Raw genomic sequence first — 19,165 nt, forward strand, 5'->3', positions numbered from 1 at the left:
ATATTTTTACTTGCACCTATTGAAATGATAATATGGCTTTTCTCTTTTATTCTATTAATATGATGAACCATATTGATTGAGTTTGGGATATTAACCTAATCTTACATTCCCAGAATATGACCCCACTTGGCCCTGATGTATTGTCATTTTAATATATGGTTTGATTTGTGAATATTTTGTTAAGGATTTTTGTGTCTATGAGGGATATTAGTCTGTAGCTCTTTTTTTCCTTATGAGGTCTTTGCTTGGTTTTGGAATCAGGTTAATACTAGCTAGCCTCATAAAGTAAGTTGAGAAAGGTTACCTCTTTTTTTCTGAAAGAGTTTGTGTAGAATTGATACTATTTCTTTCTTAAATGCATGAGAGCATTTACCACTGAAGCCATGTCACTCTGGAGTTTGCTTTATGGGAAGGTTTTTATTTTTATTTATTTATTTATTTTTTATTTTTTTGCGGTACGCAGGCCTCTCACTGTTGTGGCCTCTCCTGTTGCAGAGCACAGGTTGCGGACGCGCAGGCTCAGCGGCCATGGCTCACGGGCCCAGCCACTCCACGGCATGTGGGATCCTCCTGGACCGGGGCACGAACCCGCGTCCCCTGCATCAGCAAGCAGACTCTCAACCACTGCGCCACCAGGGAAGCCCAAGGTTTTTATTTACAAATTCAATGTATTTAATTGATATCAGGCTAGTCAAGTTTTATACTTTTTTCTGGATGAGTTTTGGTAATTCGTGTCTTTCAAGGAATTTGTCCATTTCACATAGATTGTCATGTTTATTGCCATAAAGTTGTTCATAACATGCCCTTATTATTCTTTTAATGTCTATAGAATCTGTAGTCATGTCTTCTCTTTTATTCCCGATAATCAGTCCAGCTAGAAGCTTCTCAATTTTATTATCCTTTTCAAAGAAAAAGTTTTTGCTTTCACTGATACTCCATATTATTTTTCTATTATTTCATTGATTTTTTCCCCTTACCTTTTTTTTAAATTGCTCTTTTTATTATTTATTTATTTATTTATTTGGCTGCATTGGGCCTTTGTTGCTGCGCGCGGGCTTTCTTTAGTTGCAGCAAGCGGGGGCTACTCTTTGTTGGGGTGCACGGGCTTCTCACTGTGGTGGCTTCTCTTGTTGCATAGCACAGGCTCTAGTAGCGTGGGCTTCAGTAGTTGTGGCTCACAGGCTCTAGAGCGTAGGCTCAGTAGTTGTGGTGCACGGGCTTAGTTGCTCCGTGGCATGTGGGATCCTTCCTGGACCAGGGATTGAACCCGTGTCCCCTGCATTGGCAGGCGGATTCTTAACCACTGCGTCACCAGGGAAGTCCTCCCCTTATTTTTATTATTTCCTTCCTTATGCTTGTTTTGGGTTTAATTTGCTCTCCTTTTTCTAGTATCTTAAGATGAAAGCTTAGATGATGTGTTTGAGCTCTTTCTTCTTTTCCAATCTATGCATTTAAAACTACATTTCCTTCTAAACACCGCTTTAACCTTATCCCACCAACTTTGATATGACATTTTCATCATCACTCAGTCCAAAACGCTTTCTAATTTCTTTTGTATTTCTTTTTTGATCCAATTATTATTTAGAAGTTTGTTTTTAAGCTTTTCAAATATTTGGGGGACTTCCAGGTTATTTTATTATTACTGATTTCTGATATAATCCCACTGCAGTCAGAGAACATACTCTGTATGATTTCAATCTTTGTAAATGTGTTAAGACTTATTTTATGCCCAGAACATGGTCTACCCAAGTGCACTTGAAAAGAATGCATGCTGTATCATTGTTGAAAATTGTTGCACTGTGGAACTATTACCTAAGTAAAAAAGGTTTAAACTATTGTTCAGATATTCTATATCATTGACAATTTTTGTTTAGTTTTTCTAGCCAATGATAAGATAGGAGTGGTAAAATATCCAATTATGATTGTGGAATTGCCTGTCTCCTTTTAATTCTGCCATTTTTTGCTTCATGTATCTGAAACTTTCTTATTGGGCAAATACACATTTATGATTATTACATCTTCCTGATGAATTTGCTCTTTCATCATTATGAAGTGTCCGTCTTTATCCCGGTAAAACATTCTGATAAAATCTATTTTATCCAATATTAATATAGCCGCTCTGACCTTTTATGCTTATAGTTTGCATGGTATATCTATTTTCCATCCGTTAACTTTCAACTTACCTGTCTTTATATAGTTGTCTTAAAAAAAATCCATTCTAGGGCTTTCCTGGTGGCGCAGTGGTTGAGAGTCCGCCTGCCGGTGCAGGGGACACGGGTTTGTGCCCCGGACCGGGAAGATCCCACATGCCGCGGAGCGGCTGGGCCCGTGAGCTGTGGCCGCTGAGCCTGCGCATCCAAGAGCCTGTGCTCCGCGGCAGGAGGGGCCACAGCGGTGAGAGGACCGCGTACCGCAAAACAAAAAGTAAACAAACAAACAAACAAACAAATCCATTCTGATTATTTCTAACCTTTAATTAGAGTGTTTATTCCATTATCCTTTACCGTAATTATTGATATGGTTGGGCTGGATTTGCCATTTTGTTTGTTTGTTTGTTTGTCTCTTCTGCATCCCCCCCTCACATTGCTCCTTTTGTTTAGAATGTTTTTTAGAATTCCATTTCAATTTTCCTGTTGGCATCTTAACTATAATTCTTTGCATTTTTTTTTTAGTGGTTGCCCTAAGGAATCTATTATACAATGAACTCAGGTCAATATCTCCTCTGTCTCTTGTGTTATTGTTGTTACACTTCATACATTTCCATATGTTATAAACCTCACAAGAAAATGTTTTAATTTTCTTATAATTATATTATAATTATAAATTATAAGTTAAATTATAAGTAATAAGTTAAATTATGTTATAATTTTTGCTATAAACTGTTATATGGTTCATAAAACAATTAGGAGGAAAAGGGCAAGTAGAAGAAAATGGTCATTTGCATTTACCCAGATATTACCATTTCTAATACTCTTCCATCTTTTTAGGATTTGCATTTCTATCTGATAGCATTTCCCTCAGCCCAAAGAAGCTCCCTCAGCATTTCCCATGGTGTGGTTCTGTTGGAGAGGAATTCTCTTAGTTATGTTTTATCTTAAAATGTCTTTGTTTTCATTCTTGAATGATGTTTTTTCCAGACACAGAATTGACAGTTTTTTCGTTCAGTAGTTTAAAGAGGTCATTCTGCTGTCTTGTAGCCTCCATAGTTTCTAATAGGTCAGCTGTCCTTCAGATCATTGTTTTTCTGTGTATAATATGTACTTTTGCTCTTGGTGCTATCATTTCAGCCTTCAATAGTGTGATGTGTCTTGGCATAGGCTCTTTGTGTTTATTTTGCTTGGTGCTGGTTTAACACTTATATCTGCAAATTTCCATCTTTCATCAGGTTTGGAAAATTTTGGCCATTGTTTCTTCAAATACTTTGTGTGTGTGTTTGTGTGTCTTGTTCCCTCTCTCCTATCCTCCTGGTATTGCAATTACACTAACATTTGAACATCTGATATCCTCTAACAGGTCCCTGAAATTCTGTTCCTTTTTTTCCCATGTTTTCTCTGTTCTTATTCTAGGAAAATTGTTTTCTCCCCTTCCTCTTTCCCTCCCTCCCTCCCTTCCTTTTTCGCTCTCTCTTCCTTCCTTCTCTACCTCCTTTCTTTATCTTTCTTTCTTTCTTTTCTCTCTTTCTTTCTTTGTTTTTCTTTTTCTTTCTTCCTTCTCCCCTTTATTCTTCCCTCCCTCCTTCCCCTTCCTTCCTTTCTTTCTTTCTTTCTTCTTTCATTTATTTACCTATTAATCTATCTCTTGGTTTGATTTCACTTACTCTTTTATCTATCATGTCTTCTTCAAGTCTACTATTTCCATTTGGTCTTTTTTTCACATTGTATTTCTCTGCTGAGATTTACCACTTTTCTCTTGAAGTTTTTATTCATTGAGGTCTGTTTTATTTTAATTCATTGAATTTAGTTATAATATTTACTTTAAAATCTGTTTCTGTCAGTTCTAACATCTGGCTTATAGCATGGATGGATTTCATTGGTTTTCTTGTCCATTTCCTTTTTCCTTGTTCCTTTCAGGTAGCTTTTGGATTGTATCCTGATGTGAATATTAAGTTGGAGAGATTCTGGGTTCTGTTATTTTCCTCTACTAAGTGTTAGTTTCATCAGGCAATTTTCTCGTGTGGACGTGAACTGAAAACTCTGTTTCTTCAGGGATATCGCTAGTCTTGCTTCAGATTGTTTGTCTTTAGTTGAGTTGCTTTGGGTCTACATCACGTGTGTGTGCTTCACAGGGCAGTCAGAGGTATGGACAGAATGAATTTGAAGATCCATTCTCTGGCTCTCTCCCTTTTGTGAGTTCTCCCACTCTCCTCAATGTTCGTATTTTCATACATTTACTTTTATATTTCTACAGGCCAGAAAAGATGCAGGGTTTTCCACATGTGATCCCTATGCTGGACACACAATGTATACAATATGTAGTCCCAAGATAAAAGCCACAGGAACAGCGACTTACTTGTATGCCTCTCCATCTCCCCTCCTCCAAGGAGCATGCACTCCTCATAAGAGCCTGTCAGCTTCTGTTCACTCTCAAATACCTTCAAGTGGTTTGGGTGCATGTGTGTGTGTGTGTGTGTGTGTGTGTGATATCCAGGTTTTGTGGTTGTTTTTGTGGTGTGTGTGTGTGTGTGTGTGTGTGTGTGTGTGTGAGGTCTGGTAGGGTCTTCATCCATCTCACCCAGAAGTAGAATCCTGTCATGAGTTGGTTCACAGAGAACACTTTGAATAGCACTGGTCTAAACCACTGTCTCAATGATGGCTCCATTCAGAATGGAGTTTGTAAGTTTCCCTTCCATAGTTTTCTGCCTGATGTTTATAATTAAGGGCTCAATAACAGACAATGTCAATGCCAGTGGAAGAATTCCAAGTTTAGGCAGAGAAGGCAGGAGGAGTGTTAATAACATCTGACTATTGTTTGGTACTGTTTGACTCAGCAAAGCTCATTTGATGTTAAGTAGTTCTGGCCTCTGCAGATTGTTCTCAATGAATTTCTCTTCTTTTCTGACCTTCAACCTCCTGTGATCTTAGCTGCTGAAAAGTGTAAAGCAGAGGAAGTCCTCAGGCAAGAGATATACCTGGGCCTGTGCCTACAGAGGTGGCCTTTTCCCTTCCACTAAAAAAATTGTGCGGGATTCCCTGGTGGTCCAATGGCTAAGACTCCACGCTCCCAATGCAGGGGGGCCGGGTTCGACCCCTGGTCAGGGAACTAGATCCCACAGGCCACAACTAAGGGTTCGAATGCTGCAACTAAGAGTTCACATGCCGAAACTAAAGATCCCGTATGCCGCAACTAAGACCTGGCACAGTCAAATAAATTAATACATAATTTTAAAAATTGTGGTAAAATACACATAATGTAAAATTTGCTATCTTAACCATTTTTAAATGTACTGGTCAGTGATATTAAATGCATTCATAATGTGTAACCAACACCATCATCTATCTCCATAATTCTTTTCACCTTGTGAAACTGAAAACTCTATGTGCATTAAAAAAAAAAAAAAATCCTCATTCTTTCCTCCTCCAGCCCCTGGCCACCACCATTCTGCTTTCTGCTCTAGGATTTTGACTAATCATGCAGTATTTGTCTTTCTTGCAAATGGCTTACTTCACTTGGCTTAATGTCCTCTAGCTAAGCTAAATATATGACAGACACTGGGCTATCATAGTGACATAGACTATCCCACTGAATCTTCCCAACTGCTCAATTAAGTATGTATTATTATTATTCCATTTTACAAATGAAAAAAAATAGGCTTAAAAAGGTGGTTACTTGTCCAAAGTCAGGTGCTAAGAGATGAAAGCAGAATTCACATCATCCAAGTTTGTCTGATTCCAGAGCTCATGTTCTTTACCAGAGGTTGGCAAACCTTTCCTGTGAAAAGCCAAATAGTTAATATTTTAGACTTTGTAGGCCTACAGTCTCTGTCACGACTACTCAACTCTGCCACTGTAGCATCAGAGAGGCCATAGGCAATATGTAAATGAATGAGTGTGACAGTTTCCAATAAAATTTATGAAAATAGATAGTGGGAAAGATTTGGATTGCAGGCTGTGGTTTGCTGATCCCTGCTCTTAACAAGTACACTATTCTGTTATTTTTTCCTTTGATCACCAAAGTTTTCAGTTCCACAAATATTTATAGCATTGCTTCTAAGCGCAAGGCATTGAACTTGGTCCTGAACAGGATGAGGAAGATAAAGTCCCTGCCTTGAGGAATCTCAGATTCGAAAGACAGTACATAAACACGTCTATAGTAGAAGGCTGACTCTGCAAAGTTAGTGCCAAAGAGAGTTGTGGGCTGACTCCAGCATCTAACAAACATGATGTTTCAGTGGAGGGGCTGATATATGGCATAAGCTTTCTAGTGAGAGAATCATAGGCAGAGATGGTAAGGAGAAGGTTTCAGAGAGAGTAGCCAGCACAGGCAAGAATGTCTCTCTCCCCCGTTGCTCATCTTTTGTTCTCTTTACCGGCATTCACTTTCATTGCCCAAACCATATGCACTTTGGTCCAAATCTTTTTGCCTTGCGCCTCACCTACTTTCTCCCTTGCTTTTCTTTTTCCCCCATTTCTTTTTCCTTTCTTTTTTATTTACTTATTTTCACTTCTTGATTATTGAATCATTGCTGATGCAACTCTTCTGCAGTGGGCTGAATACAAGAACATATCACAAATTTCGTCTGAAGTTTAATTCACGTACTTCTACGTGGTGGCACGTTCATCCTAAGGCATGATTATGTAACATTTAAAAAATGCCATTTAGCCCAAGTGAAATATTAACTTAGTTCTGACAATTCAGCCAAGGTTGAAATCCTCTAGTCAATTCCAGGCAGTCAATAACACCCCACTGTTTGACCAATTTAATACCCTTTGGTTTCTTATACTCACCCATACTTCTAGTCTGTCCTCTTAATGTCTCTATTTCTCTTTTAATCTTCTTTATAAATTTTTTCTTCCTTTCTTGCATCCTTCCTCTTTCCTGTACTTTTTGAATTGTTGACCTTCTTCAGGAGGCATGCGATTTCCTTTCTCCTTTCTGAAAATATATTTTAAAAATATCTTGTTCATTAACTTAACTGACATTTACTGAGCAATTACCACATAGTCAGCCCTTTTCTAGATACTGGAGATACAAAAGTTAAAAAAAAAAAAGGACAAAAATCTTTGTCCTCATGGAGCTTAAACTTTCTGGCAGTACACAAAATAAAGTAACAATAAATAAATAGGTAAGTAAAGGATATGATATAGAAACTGTTAAGGGCTGTGGAGAAAAAGTCCTGAGGATCAGGAATTTGGGTGGTGTGTTACAGTTTTAAAGACTGATAAGGGAAACCCATTAAGAGGTCTTTTGAGCAGATGAAGGAAGTAAACCACACAAGTATCTGCTGGGAGAGCATTGAAGGTGTTCCATGCAAAAAGGAACAGCATGTGCAAAATCCTGAGGCAGGAGGGTACATCCCCAGGTGGAATACAAGGAGGGCAGGGTGGCTGAAGCTCAATGGATGAGGAAGAGGCTAGTAGATGTGATCAGAGTGGGTGGAGGATGAAGGACGTGCCCTATTTAGGGACTCTTCCATTGGAAGAACTTTGGTTCTTGTTCTGAGTGAAATGGAAATCCTTTAGAGGGTTTTGAGCAAAGTGAAATGTTGACTTATAATATATATATATATATATATATATATATATATTTTTTTTTTTTTTTTTTGCGGTACACGGGCCTCTCACTGTTGTGGCCTCTCCCGCTGCGGAGCACAGGCTCCGGACGTGCAGGCTCAGCGGCCATGGCTCACAGGCCTAGCCTCTCCGCGGCATGTGGGATCTTCCCGGACCAGGGCACGAACCCGTGTCCCCTGCATCGGCAGGCGGACTCTCAACCACTGTGCCACCAGGGAAGCCTGCGGGGGCTACTCTTCGTTTCAGTGCGCGGGCTTCTCATTGTCATGGCTTCTCTTGTTGTGGGGCACGGGCTCTACGTGTGCAGGCTTCAGTAGTTGTGGCACGTGGGCTCAGTAGTTGTGGCGCACAGGCTTAGTTGCTCCGCAGCATGTGGCATCTTCCTGGGCCAGGGCTTGAACCCTTGTCCCTTGCATTGGCAGGCGGATTCTTAACCACGGCGCCACCAGGGAAGTCCAAGGGGTAAGGTCTTGATTGGTGACAGTACGTTTGACTATTCCCTGTTCTTCAGGGAAAAATTGGGAGATTTTGCCCTGCTAGTTTAAGGACTGTTAAACATTTTGAATGGTCTTGAGCACTGCTAGGTGATCTAATGCCTGGCACATAGTAGGTACATAGAAATACTTGTGGAATGAATGAATATGTAGTCAGTTAAATGGGTAAGGCTGAATTACAATATCAGGTGACTTGCTTGTTCATGTTTCAGCTCTCCTGCATACTCTAGTGTTGTTTACTGGGTCTTTAAATTTTATTTGGCAAAGAACGTCAAAAGCGCTACGTTATAAACACACACCTACTCTTCAAGTAAAAATGTAGAGGGTACTATTTACATATTTTAAGCGGTTCCATAGCAATTTGTGTAGTCCTCTATCATAGCAGTGATCAACTGTATTCAATTATGTTTGCCTCTCTCTAAATAGTCTTTGAGTTTCTTCAGGGTTGGGATCGTCTCTTATTGATATTTACACAGGCGTCCCTCTGTATCCATGAGTTCCACATCCGTGGATACAGAGGGCCAACTATGGGACTTGAGCATCCACGGATTTTGGTGTCCATGGGAGATCCTGGACCAATCCCACACAGATACCGAGGGACCACCGTTTGCCCAGCACCTAGCATGGGGCTTGGCAACAATGCCTGTTGAAAGGACATATACATGATATGATAAAGCGTGGTGGAAAGAAAACATGTGAGTTACCAACAGCCCAGAGAAGCCTTGTCTGATTCCTATAAAATATACTCATTTCCCTTAGAAAAACACAATTCTTACCCTACCTATGTAGAATCTAGCTCCTTGACATCTAATTGTATGTAAAGCCCTCGATGAGCTGGAACAACGTATTCTCATCCCAAGCAGGCCTGGTAAATGAACTGTTATCGTCAGTAAATGATCAGTACGAATTGGGAAGTGAGCTTCCAGGGTCTGAGACTTGCAAGCTGGAGACAGACTGCTCCAGTTCCGAGTGGGTCGGTGTGGGCACCGATCAACCCACCCAACCGCAGGATCCAGGTCTTCAGCCTTTTCCGCCGGGGGGGCCTCTGCAGGACCCTTCCTCATACCCCTCCCGTGGAGACCCCCTCTGCCAGCACCTCCCCCCTCAGGGCGCCCCTGTCCCGGTGCCCCATCCAGACTTCTCCTCTGGGCTCCTCCACCCTCCTGACTTCCCCGCCCCCTCAAACACAACTTCCGCCCGCGCCCCCTCCCCACAGGCCGAACTTCCGGCTGGCGCCCCCTCCCTACAGGCGGGACTTCCGCCCGCGCCCCCTCCCCTCGCCGAGCCGTCGCGTCCTCCAGCCTGAGGCGATCCGGCGCGCGTGCTCTCGCGCTCTCCCAGCACGGCCACGGGCTGCAGCGGCGCAGAGGCGGCGGCGGCGGCGTCCGGAGGCTGCGGAGCGCGCTCCTCCCCCTTCTGCCTTCCCTCCTGCTCCTCCTCCTGCTGCTCCTCGTCGTCGCCCGCTCGGCCCGAGCTGCGAGCGGCAAGATGGCGGCGCCCAGGCTGCCGCCCGGCAGGCTGTCCGGCGTCATGGTGCCCGCGCCCATCCAGGACCTGGAGGCTCTCCGCGCGCTGACGGCGCTCTTCAAAGAGCAGCGGAATCGGTAACGACCCGGGCGGCGCGAGCGTCGGGGGCGGCCCGGTGGGGCTGCGGGAGCAGGGCGGGGGCGCGGCAGTTGGGGAGAGGGCCGCCCCCTCCTCCCGGGACGGCCGCGGGGTGGCGGCCTCCGAGGGGCCCCGGGCCGCCGATGTCAGGCCCGCGTCCTCCCGCGCCCGGTCCCTGAGGTGCCGCGGGGGGCTGACACTAGCTCCCCGCCCGTCAGTACAGATGTGAAGCCGGGTGCAGGAAGGGGGACCGAACCAAGTGAGCCCTTGGCCGCCTGCTGCCTGTTTGGTTAGTTGAGTCGCGTTGATGGCGCTCCTGTAACGGGAACAGACTGACAGGCCGCCGGCGTCAGCATATGTGCTGGTGGGGGAGAGACACGTTACAGATGTGCAAGGTGGGAGGTGGCGTCACTCCATTCGGCCTGTCAGCTCAGGCTTTGTATCCCCAGTGGTGGCCGCGCTTTGTGGAGAGGCCACTTCAATCCTTACTCTGCCATTGAAGGGCCAGATGGCCATTGTCAAAGGTGCCCAGGAGTCTGACAGACCTGGATTTGGTTCCTGGCCTTACAAGCTGTGCGTGCGTTATTGTGCAATTTTTCCAAGCCTTAAGATTTCTTGCCTAAAAATGGGAATATAATACATAACTTCATTTCTGAATTGTACAGAGGAATAAATGAAACAAAGGATGTGAAAATATAAAGTATGTGATGCTCTCAGTCAGTCCCTGTTTGGTTTTGTTCTAGTCTTTTCTGGACCTCAGTTTCCACGTCTGTTTAATAGGAATAATGTTGGACAGTACCTTTCTGGGGACGTTGTTTGTCAGGATGAGATAATGCATATTAAATCCTTAACACATACCTCACACATAGTACTAAGTAAGTGCTAGCTGATATTATCCTTTAACACATTTATGGATGGTCCCCCATGTGCCAGGTTTTGTGCTAGGTGATGAAGTTGAAAAATAAAAAGTCTTCTCTTGGAAAGTCCTGTTCTGGGGAACCAGCAGATAGCAAAGAGTAGAGGGAGCGTAGAAGTCCTAGAGGTCCTTTTGATCTGAGCACTTCTACTGCCTTAAATCACAATAAGAAGTATTGAACAACTGAAAGAGTGCTAAGAGCCCAGGGCACTGCTCCTTATGGATTTTGGGGAGATATGTTAATTGATATGACACTCTGGGAGATGTTGAATGAGTTACTGCTTGGGCATATCTATACCATGACGGATCCTCCTTTTAGTCAGTAGTCAGTCATCTACCTTTATTAAGCACCTACTCTGAAACAGGTTCTTTTCTAGAGGCTGAAGGTGCAGAGATGAATGTGATACCCCCCCTTTTTTCAAGCATGTTGGAGTAATTGCTGTGAAAACAAATTGTAATGGGGGGTCTAGACAAGAAGAGGTAGTGGCACGGGGGAACTGCGGACCTCATGGATAGATTGGTGGGCCAGGAAATGTTTTAGATTACTCTGGCTTCATGGCTTACAGATGAGAGGGCTAATTAGAAGGAACAGTATGTGCAAAGGGACTGTGTGCTGATTTTGCACAGTTTCTGAGTGGTTTAAATGAGATAACATAGGTAAGGTGTATGGTACAGAGGAGATGGTCAGACATCGGGACACTCTTTATAACCTGGAGGATAAAATCCGAGACCCCGAGCCAGTTTACAAGACCTTTCTTGACTCTGTCCCTTGTGAGGGGAAGCATTGAAGGTTCTTTCAAGGGCATGGCATGGCAAAATCTGTATATTAGAAAGACCTCTGACTGCTACTGTTGGGGATACATTAGGGTGAGGGTAGAGGCAGGGGACTTTTAAGAAGTTGATGCAGAAGCCCAAGTGAAAGAGAACAGTGCCTGAATTTAGGATATTATCTATGGGGGTGGGTAGGATAAATATTGAAAAATATTTACAAGATTGAATAGACAAGACTCAGGGACCAGTTAGATTGTTGGGGAAGAATGAGGAAGTGAAGATGTGTCCCATATTTGATTTGAGTTTTTCCTGGGGCTGGCAGGAAGTTTGTCCTAATTCCAGGCGGAGTTTGAAGACCAGGAAAGGTGAACTGATGTCAGGTCTTGGGATAGGGAGGCATATAGTTGTGTGGTGGGGCAGAGAGCCTTTGATGAGAGTTTGTGAGATCCGGCTTCTGGTCCTGATTCTGCCACTACTTCTTTGTGTGTCTTTGGGCAAATCACCCTCACAGAAACTCATGGGGTTTCCAGAGTCCAGCTGCTCTGAGAGGATCCATCCAATGTCAATGGACCCAGAGGAGGATGGACCAAGGTGTTAGGAGTTGGATGGGATGTAAAGTGAAGCAAAATGAGACCTCAGAGTAGCAAATAGAAAAACACCAGACAAAGCAAAAACATACTGAGGAAAGTAAGAAAGTAATTGATGGAACAAAAGAATTCCTCTCCCCTTGAGTGTGGGCTGAACTTAGTGACTTATTTGTAAATGATAGACATGGGGGAAATGACAGTGTGTGACTTCTGAGACATAAAAGGCCGTGCAGCTTCCCCTTTGCTTTCTCTCTTGGATCACTCACTCTGACAAAGCCAGCTGCCATGTTGTGAGGACACTCAAGCGTCCAAGTAGAGAGATCTGTGTGGTGAGGAACTGAGGCCTCCTGCCGGCAGCCATGTGATGACCATCCAGGAAGTGGATCCTCTCAGTCCCAGTCAAGCCCACAGCCATGTGTGCAAGCTCACGAGAGACTCTGACCTGTGTGAGACCATAAATGTGATTGTTTTAAACTGCTCAGTTTGGGGGTAATTTGTTATATATATTGGTATATAGATCATCAGTATACCAATCTAAAATTTTCGTCCTCTGGATTAAAACCATATTCTATAACGCGCTCCTTGAATAGTGTCTTAACCACTAAAATCTGTAAAAAAAAAAAAAAAATTGCTTATGGTCATAAAACATCAGTACTAAGAGGCTATTCAGTTATTTCTTCTTTGTAGAAGATAGTTCTTTTTATTAATTGTTTTAAATTTGTTTTATACCTTTTTAATGTATGCATCTGCATTTTTAACATTTAACAAGTGATTTTTCTTGGCTGTGCTCCGAGTCTTTACAAGTCATGCTAGGTTCTTTCTGGAACAGAGTAAGATGTAAATACATTAAGAATTCTGTTTTCAGCCTTTTCCTGGAGGTTTTATTTTCCAGCCCTTTAGTTATACTTATGATGTATTTCTTCATCATTTATCTTTATGATGTATGCAGACCCCTCTATTAAAGTGTAGAGTCAAGTCAGATTGGTTGTCATACTCTATACCTCCACTGTCTGTGCAGCCACTTGTGACATGTGGCTATTTAAATTAATTAGCAAGGGGCCTCCCTGGTGGCGCAGTGGTTGAGAGTCCGCCTGCCGATGCAGGGGATACGGGTTCGTGCCCCGGTCTGGGAGGATCCCATATGCCGCGGAGCGGCTGGGCCCGTGAGCCATGGCCGCTGGGCCTGCGCGTCCGGAGCCTGTGCTCCGCAATGGGGGAGGCCACAGCAGTGAGAGGCCCGCATACCGCAAAAAGAAAAAAAAAAAAATTAATTAGCAATAAGTAAAATTAATAATTCCATTCCTTGTGCCAGTCACATTTGAAGTACTCGGTAGGCAGTCACGGGTGGCTGGTGGTTACCTTATTGGACTGTGCAGATACAGAATTTTTCCATCACCACAGTAAGTTCTGTTGAGTAATGCTACTCTGTTTTTTTCTGTAGGGAAGATTATGTTCTGGTTCTTGAGTATTCATGAAACAATGTAACATTTGGATACTGCTTTCTGTAAATTATTCTCATGCTTAAACTGATACCTCATTGCTCTTCCATCCCATAAGCTTCTTGAATAAAGTGACTGTATCACATTCCCTGTATCCCTAGCATCTAGCATACAGTCTGATAATTATAGGTGCTTAACAAATTGCTGCTATTTGTATAAGTGATTACTCATGGTGCGTGCATAGTCTTTTTTCTTCCATGTTCATGTAGATAATAATTTTTTTAAGTTTCTCTCAGTGTGGCTAATTTTTTCTTGTTAACCTATGTTTAGTCAAAATTATTTTTCTGATTACTTCCTTCGTGGCTTTGTATATCCTATATAATAGTGCAGATACTTCCCTCCATACTTTGGGACCCCTTTACCTTATAAACTATTTTCCCTTTTTTAAAGAAAGAATGTATTATATTCTAACATATTTACTATGTAATTATTAATAGTGGTTTCTTATTTGTTCTCTGTCTCCTTCCAGAATGAAGGCCTATGAGGACAGAGGTGGTTGGCTTTTTTGTAATTATCCTGTTTGGATAATGCTTCTTGAATTGGGTGTCTTTGAACAGTTTAGGAAATTGTCAGCCAGTGTTTCTTCAAATACTGCCTCTCTCCTGTTCTTTCCTTTCCTTCAAGGACTGTAATTACACATATGTTAAACCTTTCACTATATTTTATATCTCTCAAAGCCTCCTTTATGTATTTCCCATTCTCTCTGAGCTTTGGTTTGAAATTTTTCTGCTAATCTACCTTCTAGTTCTCTATTCCTCTTTTCTGCTATGTCTAATCTGCTATCATCTATTGTGTTCTTAGTTTCAGGTATTGTATTTTTGAGTTATTGTATTGCAGAATTTGTGTTTGATTTTTTAAAATGGATTACTCTGTTGTAATTCATTTTGTCATTTACCTTCTTAAGCATATTAATTATAGTTTTTTTTTGGAGAATGTGCCTGATAACTATCTATTCTCATTTTCTGTCTTCTTGTGTTTAGTCATTTGGTCCTATCTTTTATTGAATGCTGAATGTTGTGTAAGGAGTGTTAAGCCCATTTCCAAAATATTTGCAAACTCTAAACCAAAGTCAATCTAAAAATAATTTAGTTCAACAAATGGTGGTGGTAGAACAACTTGATATCTAATTGGAATAAAATGAACTTTGACCCATACCTTGGACCATTCACAAAAAATATTTCAACATGGATTGTAGACCTAAACATAAAAGCTAAAACTATAAAATGTTTAGAAGATGGGAGAATATCTTTGTGATCTTGTGTGTAGGCAGACATTTCTTATCCAGGACACATATAACATTAACCTTGCAAGAAAAAATTGATTATCAAGCTAGACTTTATCAAAATTAAAAAAACTTCTGCTCATCAAAAGACACCATTAAGAAAATGAAAAAGGCAAGCCATAGACTGAAAATATTTGCAATACATATATCTGACAAAGAACTTGCTTTGGAGTATATAAAAGTGCTCCTGCAACTCAATAATAAAAAGACAATCCAATTAAAAAATTGGTCATAAAAATCTGTGCTTTACAAAGGAAGATTATATAAATGGCCAGCAAACACATGATAAAGTACTCAACATCATTAATCATCAAGAAAATGCATATTAAAACAATGAGACACCACTCTACGCTCTTTAGGATGGCTGTTACCAAAAAATGGAAAGTAAGTGTTGGTGAGGATGTGGAGAATTTGGAACCCTTGTACATTGCTGGTGGGAATGTGAAGTGGTTCAGCTACTATGGAAAACGGTTTGGTGGCACCTCAAAAAGCTAAACACAGAGTATGACCCAGCAGTTCCACTCTTAGGTATGTACTTACCCAAGAGAGTTGAAAGCAGGAACTCAAACAGATACTTGTATGCCAGTGTTCATTGAGGTATTATTCACAATAGCCAAGAGATGGAAACAACCTAAGTGTCCATCAGCAGATGAATGGATAAAGAAAATGTGGTATATACCTACAGTGGAATATTATTTAGCCATAAAAAGGAATAAAGTACTGATACATCCTATAATGTGGGTGAACCTTGAAAACATGCTAAGTGAAAGAAGCCAGGCATAAAAGGACAAATTTTGTAAGATTCCACCTCTATGAAGTACTTAGAATTGGCAAATTCATAGAGACAGAAAGGAGATTAGAGATTACCAGGGGTTGGTGGGGGGAGTTATTGTTTAATGCTTTCAGAGTTTGTTTGGGGTCTTAGAAAAGTTTTGGAATTAGTGGTGATGGTTGTACAACATTACTAATATAATTAAAGCCACTGAATTCTACACTTAAAGATGGTCAAAATGGCAAATTTTATGTTACATATTTTACCACAATTAAAAAAGTTAATAATGTAATATACCAAAATCCATCGAATTATGTAGTTTAAATGAGTGAATTGTATGCTTTGTTAATTATATCTCAAGAAAGCTGTTATAAACAAGTAAAACCATACTGAGATACCTCTGCATACTCATTAGAATTGCTAGGATTAGAATGACTGACAGCACCAGATTTTGGCAAGGATGTGGAGCCACTGGAACTCTCGTACATTGCTGGTGGGAGTGTAAATGGCGCAACCGCTTTGGGAAACATTTTGGCAGTTTTTTATAAAGTTAAACATACACTTGCCTATGACCCTAGGTATTTACTCTAGAACATACGTTCACAAAAGCCTTGTAAAAGAATGTTTATAGCAGCTTTATTGGTAACAGCCAAATACTGGAACCAACTCGAATGTCCGTCAATGGGAGAATGGCTAAAACTGCCCGGTAATTGAAATGAATGAACCACCAGTGTACACAACAACATGGACGAATCTCAAAACATACTGAATGCAAGAAGCTAGACAAACAGTACATACTGTATGATTCTATGAAGTTCTACAATTGGCAAAGCTAATCTTGTCTGTATCACTAATTGGCAATACAGACATGAACAGTGGTTGTCAAAGGAGGTTGGGGGTTGACTGGGAAGGAGCATGAGGGAATTTTCTGGAGTAGAGGAAATGTGCTCTATCTAGATGGGTATTGGTTGCCTGGATTTGACACAACTCGTTAAACACTAATGATCTGTGTAATTCACTGTATGTAAGTTATATCTCAGTTTTCTGTGTGTAAAATTATTGTCCTTCTCCTTGCCACCCCCCAGAAGAACTTACTCAAGCTAAATCTCAGACTTTGTGGTAAAACAATGTTTGTGAATTGTAAAATTTGCCCTAAGAAAAGAAAGATTTATCTAATGTTCTTCATACAGTTAGAGTGAGTCGGGCTTTGTTTTACATTTTCATCTATGCCAGACAGTGCTCTCTGTTTCCAGAGCCTGAGATGAGCTGAAGTGACTGATGTGTGAATGCATGAAATGCTTGAAACCAAATGTAGAAAGAAATGGAAGTAATCCTGGAAGGATAAGGGAAGTAATGTGGCACTGGAAATTTCAGCTCATTGTCCACTGAAAATTGCAGTGTGAGGGTGCTTTTGGAACCTTGCATTGCAGGGGTAGCCGTAGTGTGATTTCATCCTACTGCTGTGGAACCTGAGATCTCCTTCCTCTGGGGTAGGAGTGGAATTTGCTCGGCTTTTTGTGACCTGTGAATAATGCAGGGGCTGTTTTGCAGAGTGACTGAAATTGTTTTGTTTTTTAAACAATTGAGTTCGGGGAGCTTCTTCCTCTCCCTGTTGAAATGTGTCGGTATGAAATACTGGTATCTTTTTGGACTCGGTGGGTTTCAGGGGAAAAAGGCTTTTGTAAGGCATAGGTCTAGTTTCAGATCTAAGTACTGCAACATACTAGCTGCATGAACTGCAAATATTTTTAACTTCTCTGAGCCTCAGTTCTACTCTGGTAGAACGGGTATTATAATAATGCCTACCTTGTAGGGTTGATGTGGGTATTAGGGGGTGCTGGATGTCGAGTCTGAAATGGTGCTTGGCACGTAGTTGATGCCAGCAAACACCACTATTATTATTGCAGGCTCAAGTCAGAATCAGGAGTGAAAAGAAATGAAAAGTGTGGTAATTCTTGAAATTTTTTTTCATATTTTAAAATAGTGCTTGTAAAATTTTTAATTTCATCTCAATTCCATGATCAAGTTCTTGTTTTAATAGGCTTTGGAACTGCCCCTGGAACTTTAGAATAAGGAATAGATTTAATAACTCAAGTCAGTGGAAGAAAATTGGTTTTTCAGATCCAAAAGATGTAGGCAGTAATTTCTTACAAAATCTTAATCCCTTGGTAGAAAGGTATTTTAGCGATATTAAATAATTTTTAAAAGTTATAGAATTTCCAATAAAAAAGTGAGTACTTGACAGTAACTTACATTATGACATGAGCAGAGGAATTTAGATGATTTTGCATGGAGTGACTGTGCTTTAGGAGCTGACATTTTAGAAAACCATACTTGTGTACTCTAAGGAAAAACGAAATTGAAGCTTTCCGTTAACTTTCACTCTAGTGTTTTTGTTGGTTTGTTTGCTTATTTTTAAACTCTTGTCAAGTCAAAACCCACAAATATATAATAATGTTAATGCCTTTATGGAGGATGATATAACAGATAATCTAACAAGTACCCATGTATTTCACTTGCAAAATCAACAAATGTTAAAATTTTGTTCTCTCAAAATCCAAAACATTACTGATATTGTTAATGTCCTCGGTATTAGAACAAATAACCCCACAGGTTAGCAGCCTGAAGCCACAGACATTTACTGTTTCACACAGTTTATTAGGGTCCGGAATCTGGGAGCTGCTTAGCTGGGTGGTTCTGGCTTGGGGTCTTGCGCGAGGCTGCAGTCAAGCCGTGGGCCAGGTCTGTGGTCTCCCGAAGGCCTCACTGGGGTGGGAGGTCGGGATTCCACGCTCACACGAGTGGCTCTGGGCAGAAAGCTCCAGTTCCTAGCCACGTGGACCCCTCCCCAGGGCTGCTCGTGCCTCGGCAGCCGGCTTGTTGGAAAGCGAGTGATCCAAGAGAGCCCGCTCAAGATGGGAGCTGGGGTGCCTTTATCATCTAGGAAAGGACATGCCCTTACCACTGCGTGTTCTAAGGGTCACACAGAAGGGCGTGAATGCCCGGAGGTGAGAGTGGTGGGTAGGGCTCTTTGTTTCACTTTCCAGTCTCATTCCTCCCTCCCTTGTACGTGTTATACTGTATGTTTTATGCTGTACACGCTGCAGTTTGCATCTTTAATTTTTGCTCTGTTTTCGAGTGCTACCAGTTTTGTTTTTTTTTTTTTTTTTTTTTTGCAGTACGCGGGCCTCTCACCGCTGTGGCCTGCCCCGTCGCGGAGCACAGGCTCCGGTCGCGCAGGCCCAGCGGCCATGGCCCACGGGCCCAGCCGCTCCGCGGCACACGGGATCCTCCCGGACCGGGCACGAACCCGCGTCCCCTACATCGGCAGGCGGACCCCCAACCACTGCGCCACCAAGGAAGCCCGCTACCAGTTTTTATACATAGAGAGCTAGATCATTAACTTCAGTTGCTGTAGAGTGTTCCTTCATAAGCTTACATCATAATTTACCTACCTTTTTTCTTACTGATGGGTATTGGATTTGTCCTGAAGTTTTGGTAATTCAAAC

General features: G+C 41.7%; 1 protein-coding gene across 1 annotated transcript in view; it reads left to right on the plus strand.

Annotated features, from left to right (window-relative positions):
* Positions 1–9,496: 9,496 nt before the first annotated feature.
* The window catches only part of ATXN10 (ataxin 10), a 160,176-nt gene continuing 150,507 nt past the window's right edge, over positions 9,497–19,165 (plus strand). The window contains exon 1 of the mRNA XM_082635894.1: positions 9,497–9,828. Within this exon, the coding sequence (XP_082492020.1) occupies positions 9,713–9,828 (116 nt within the window). The 5' untranslated portion in view covers positions 9,497–9,712. The remainder of the gene's footprint in view (positions 9,829–19,165) is intronic.

This window comes from Mesoplodon mirus, assembly GCF_964341445.2.
Source record: "Mesoplodon mirus genome assembly, chromosome: 11".
Lineage (NCBI taxonomy): Eukaryota > Metazoa > Chordata > Mammalia > Artiodactyla > Ziphiidae > Mesoplodon > Mesoplodon mirus.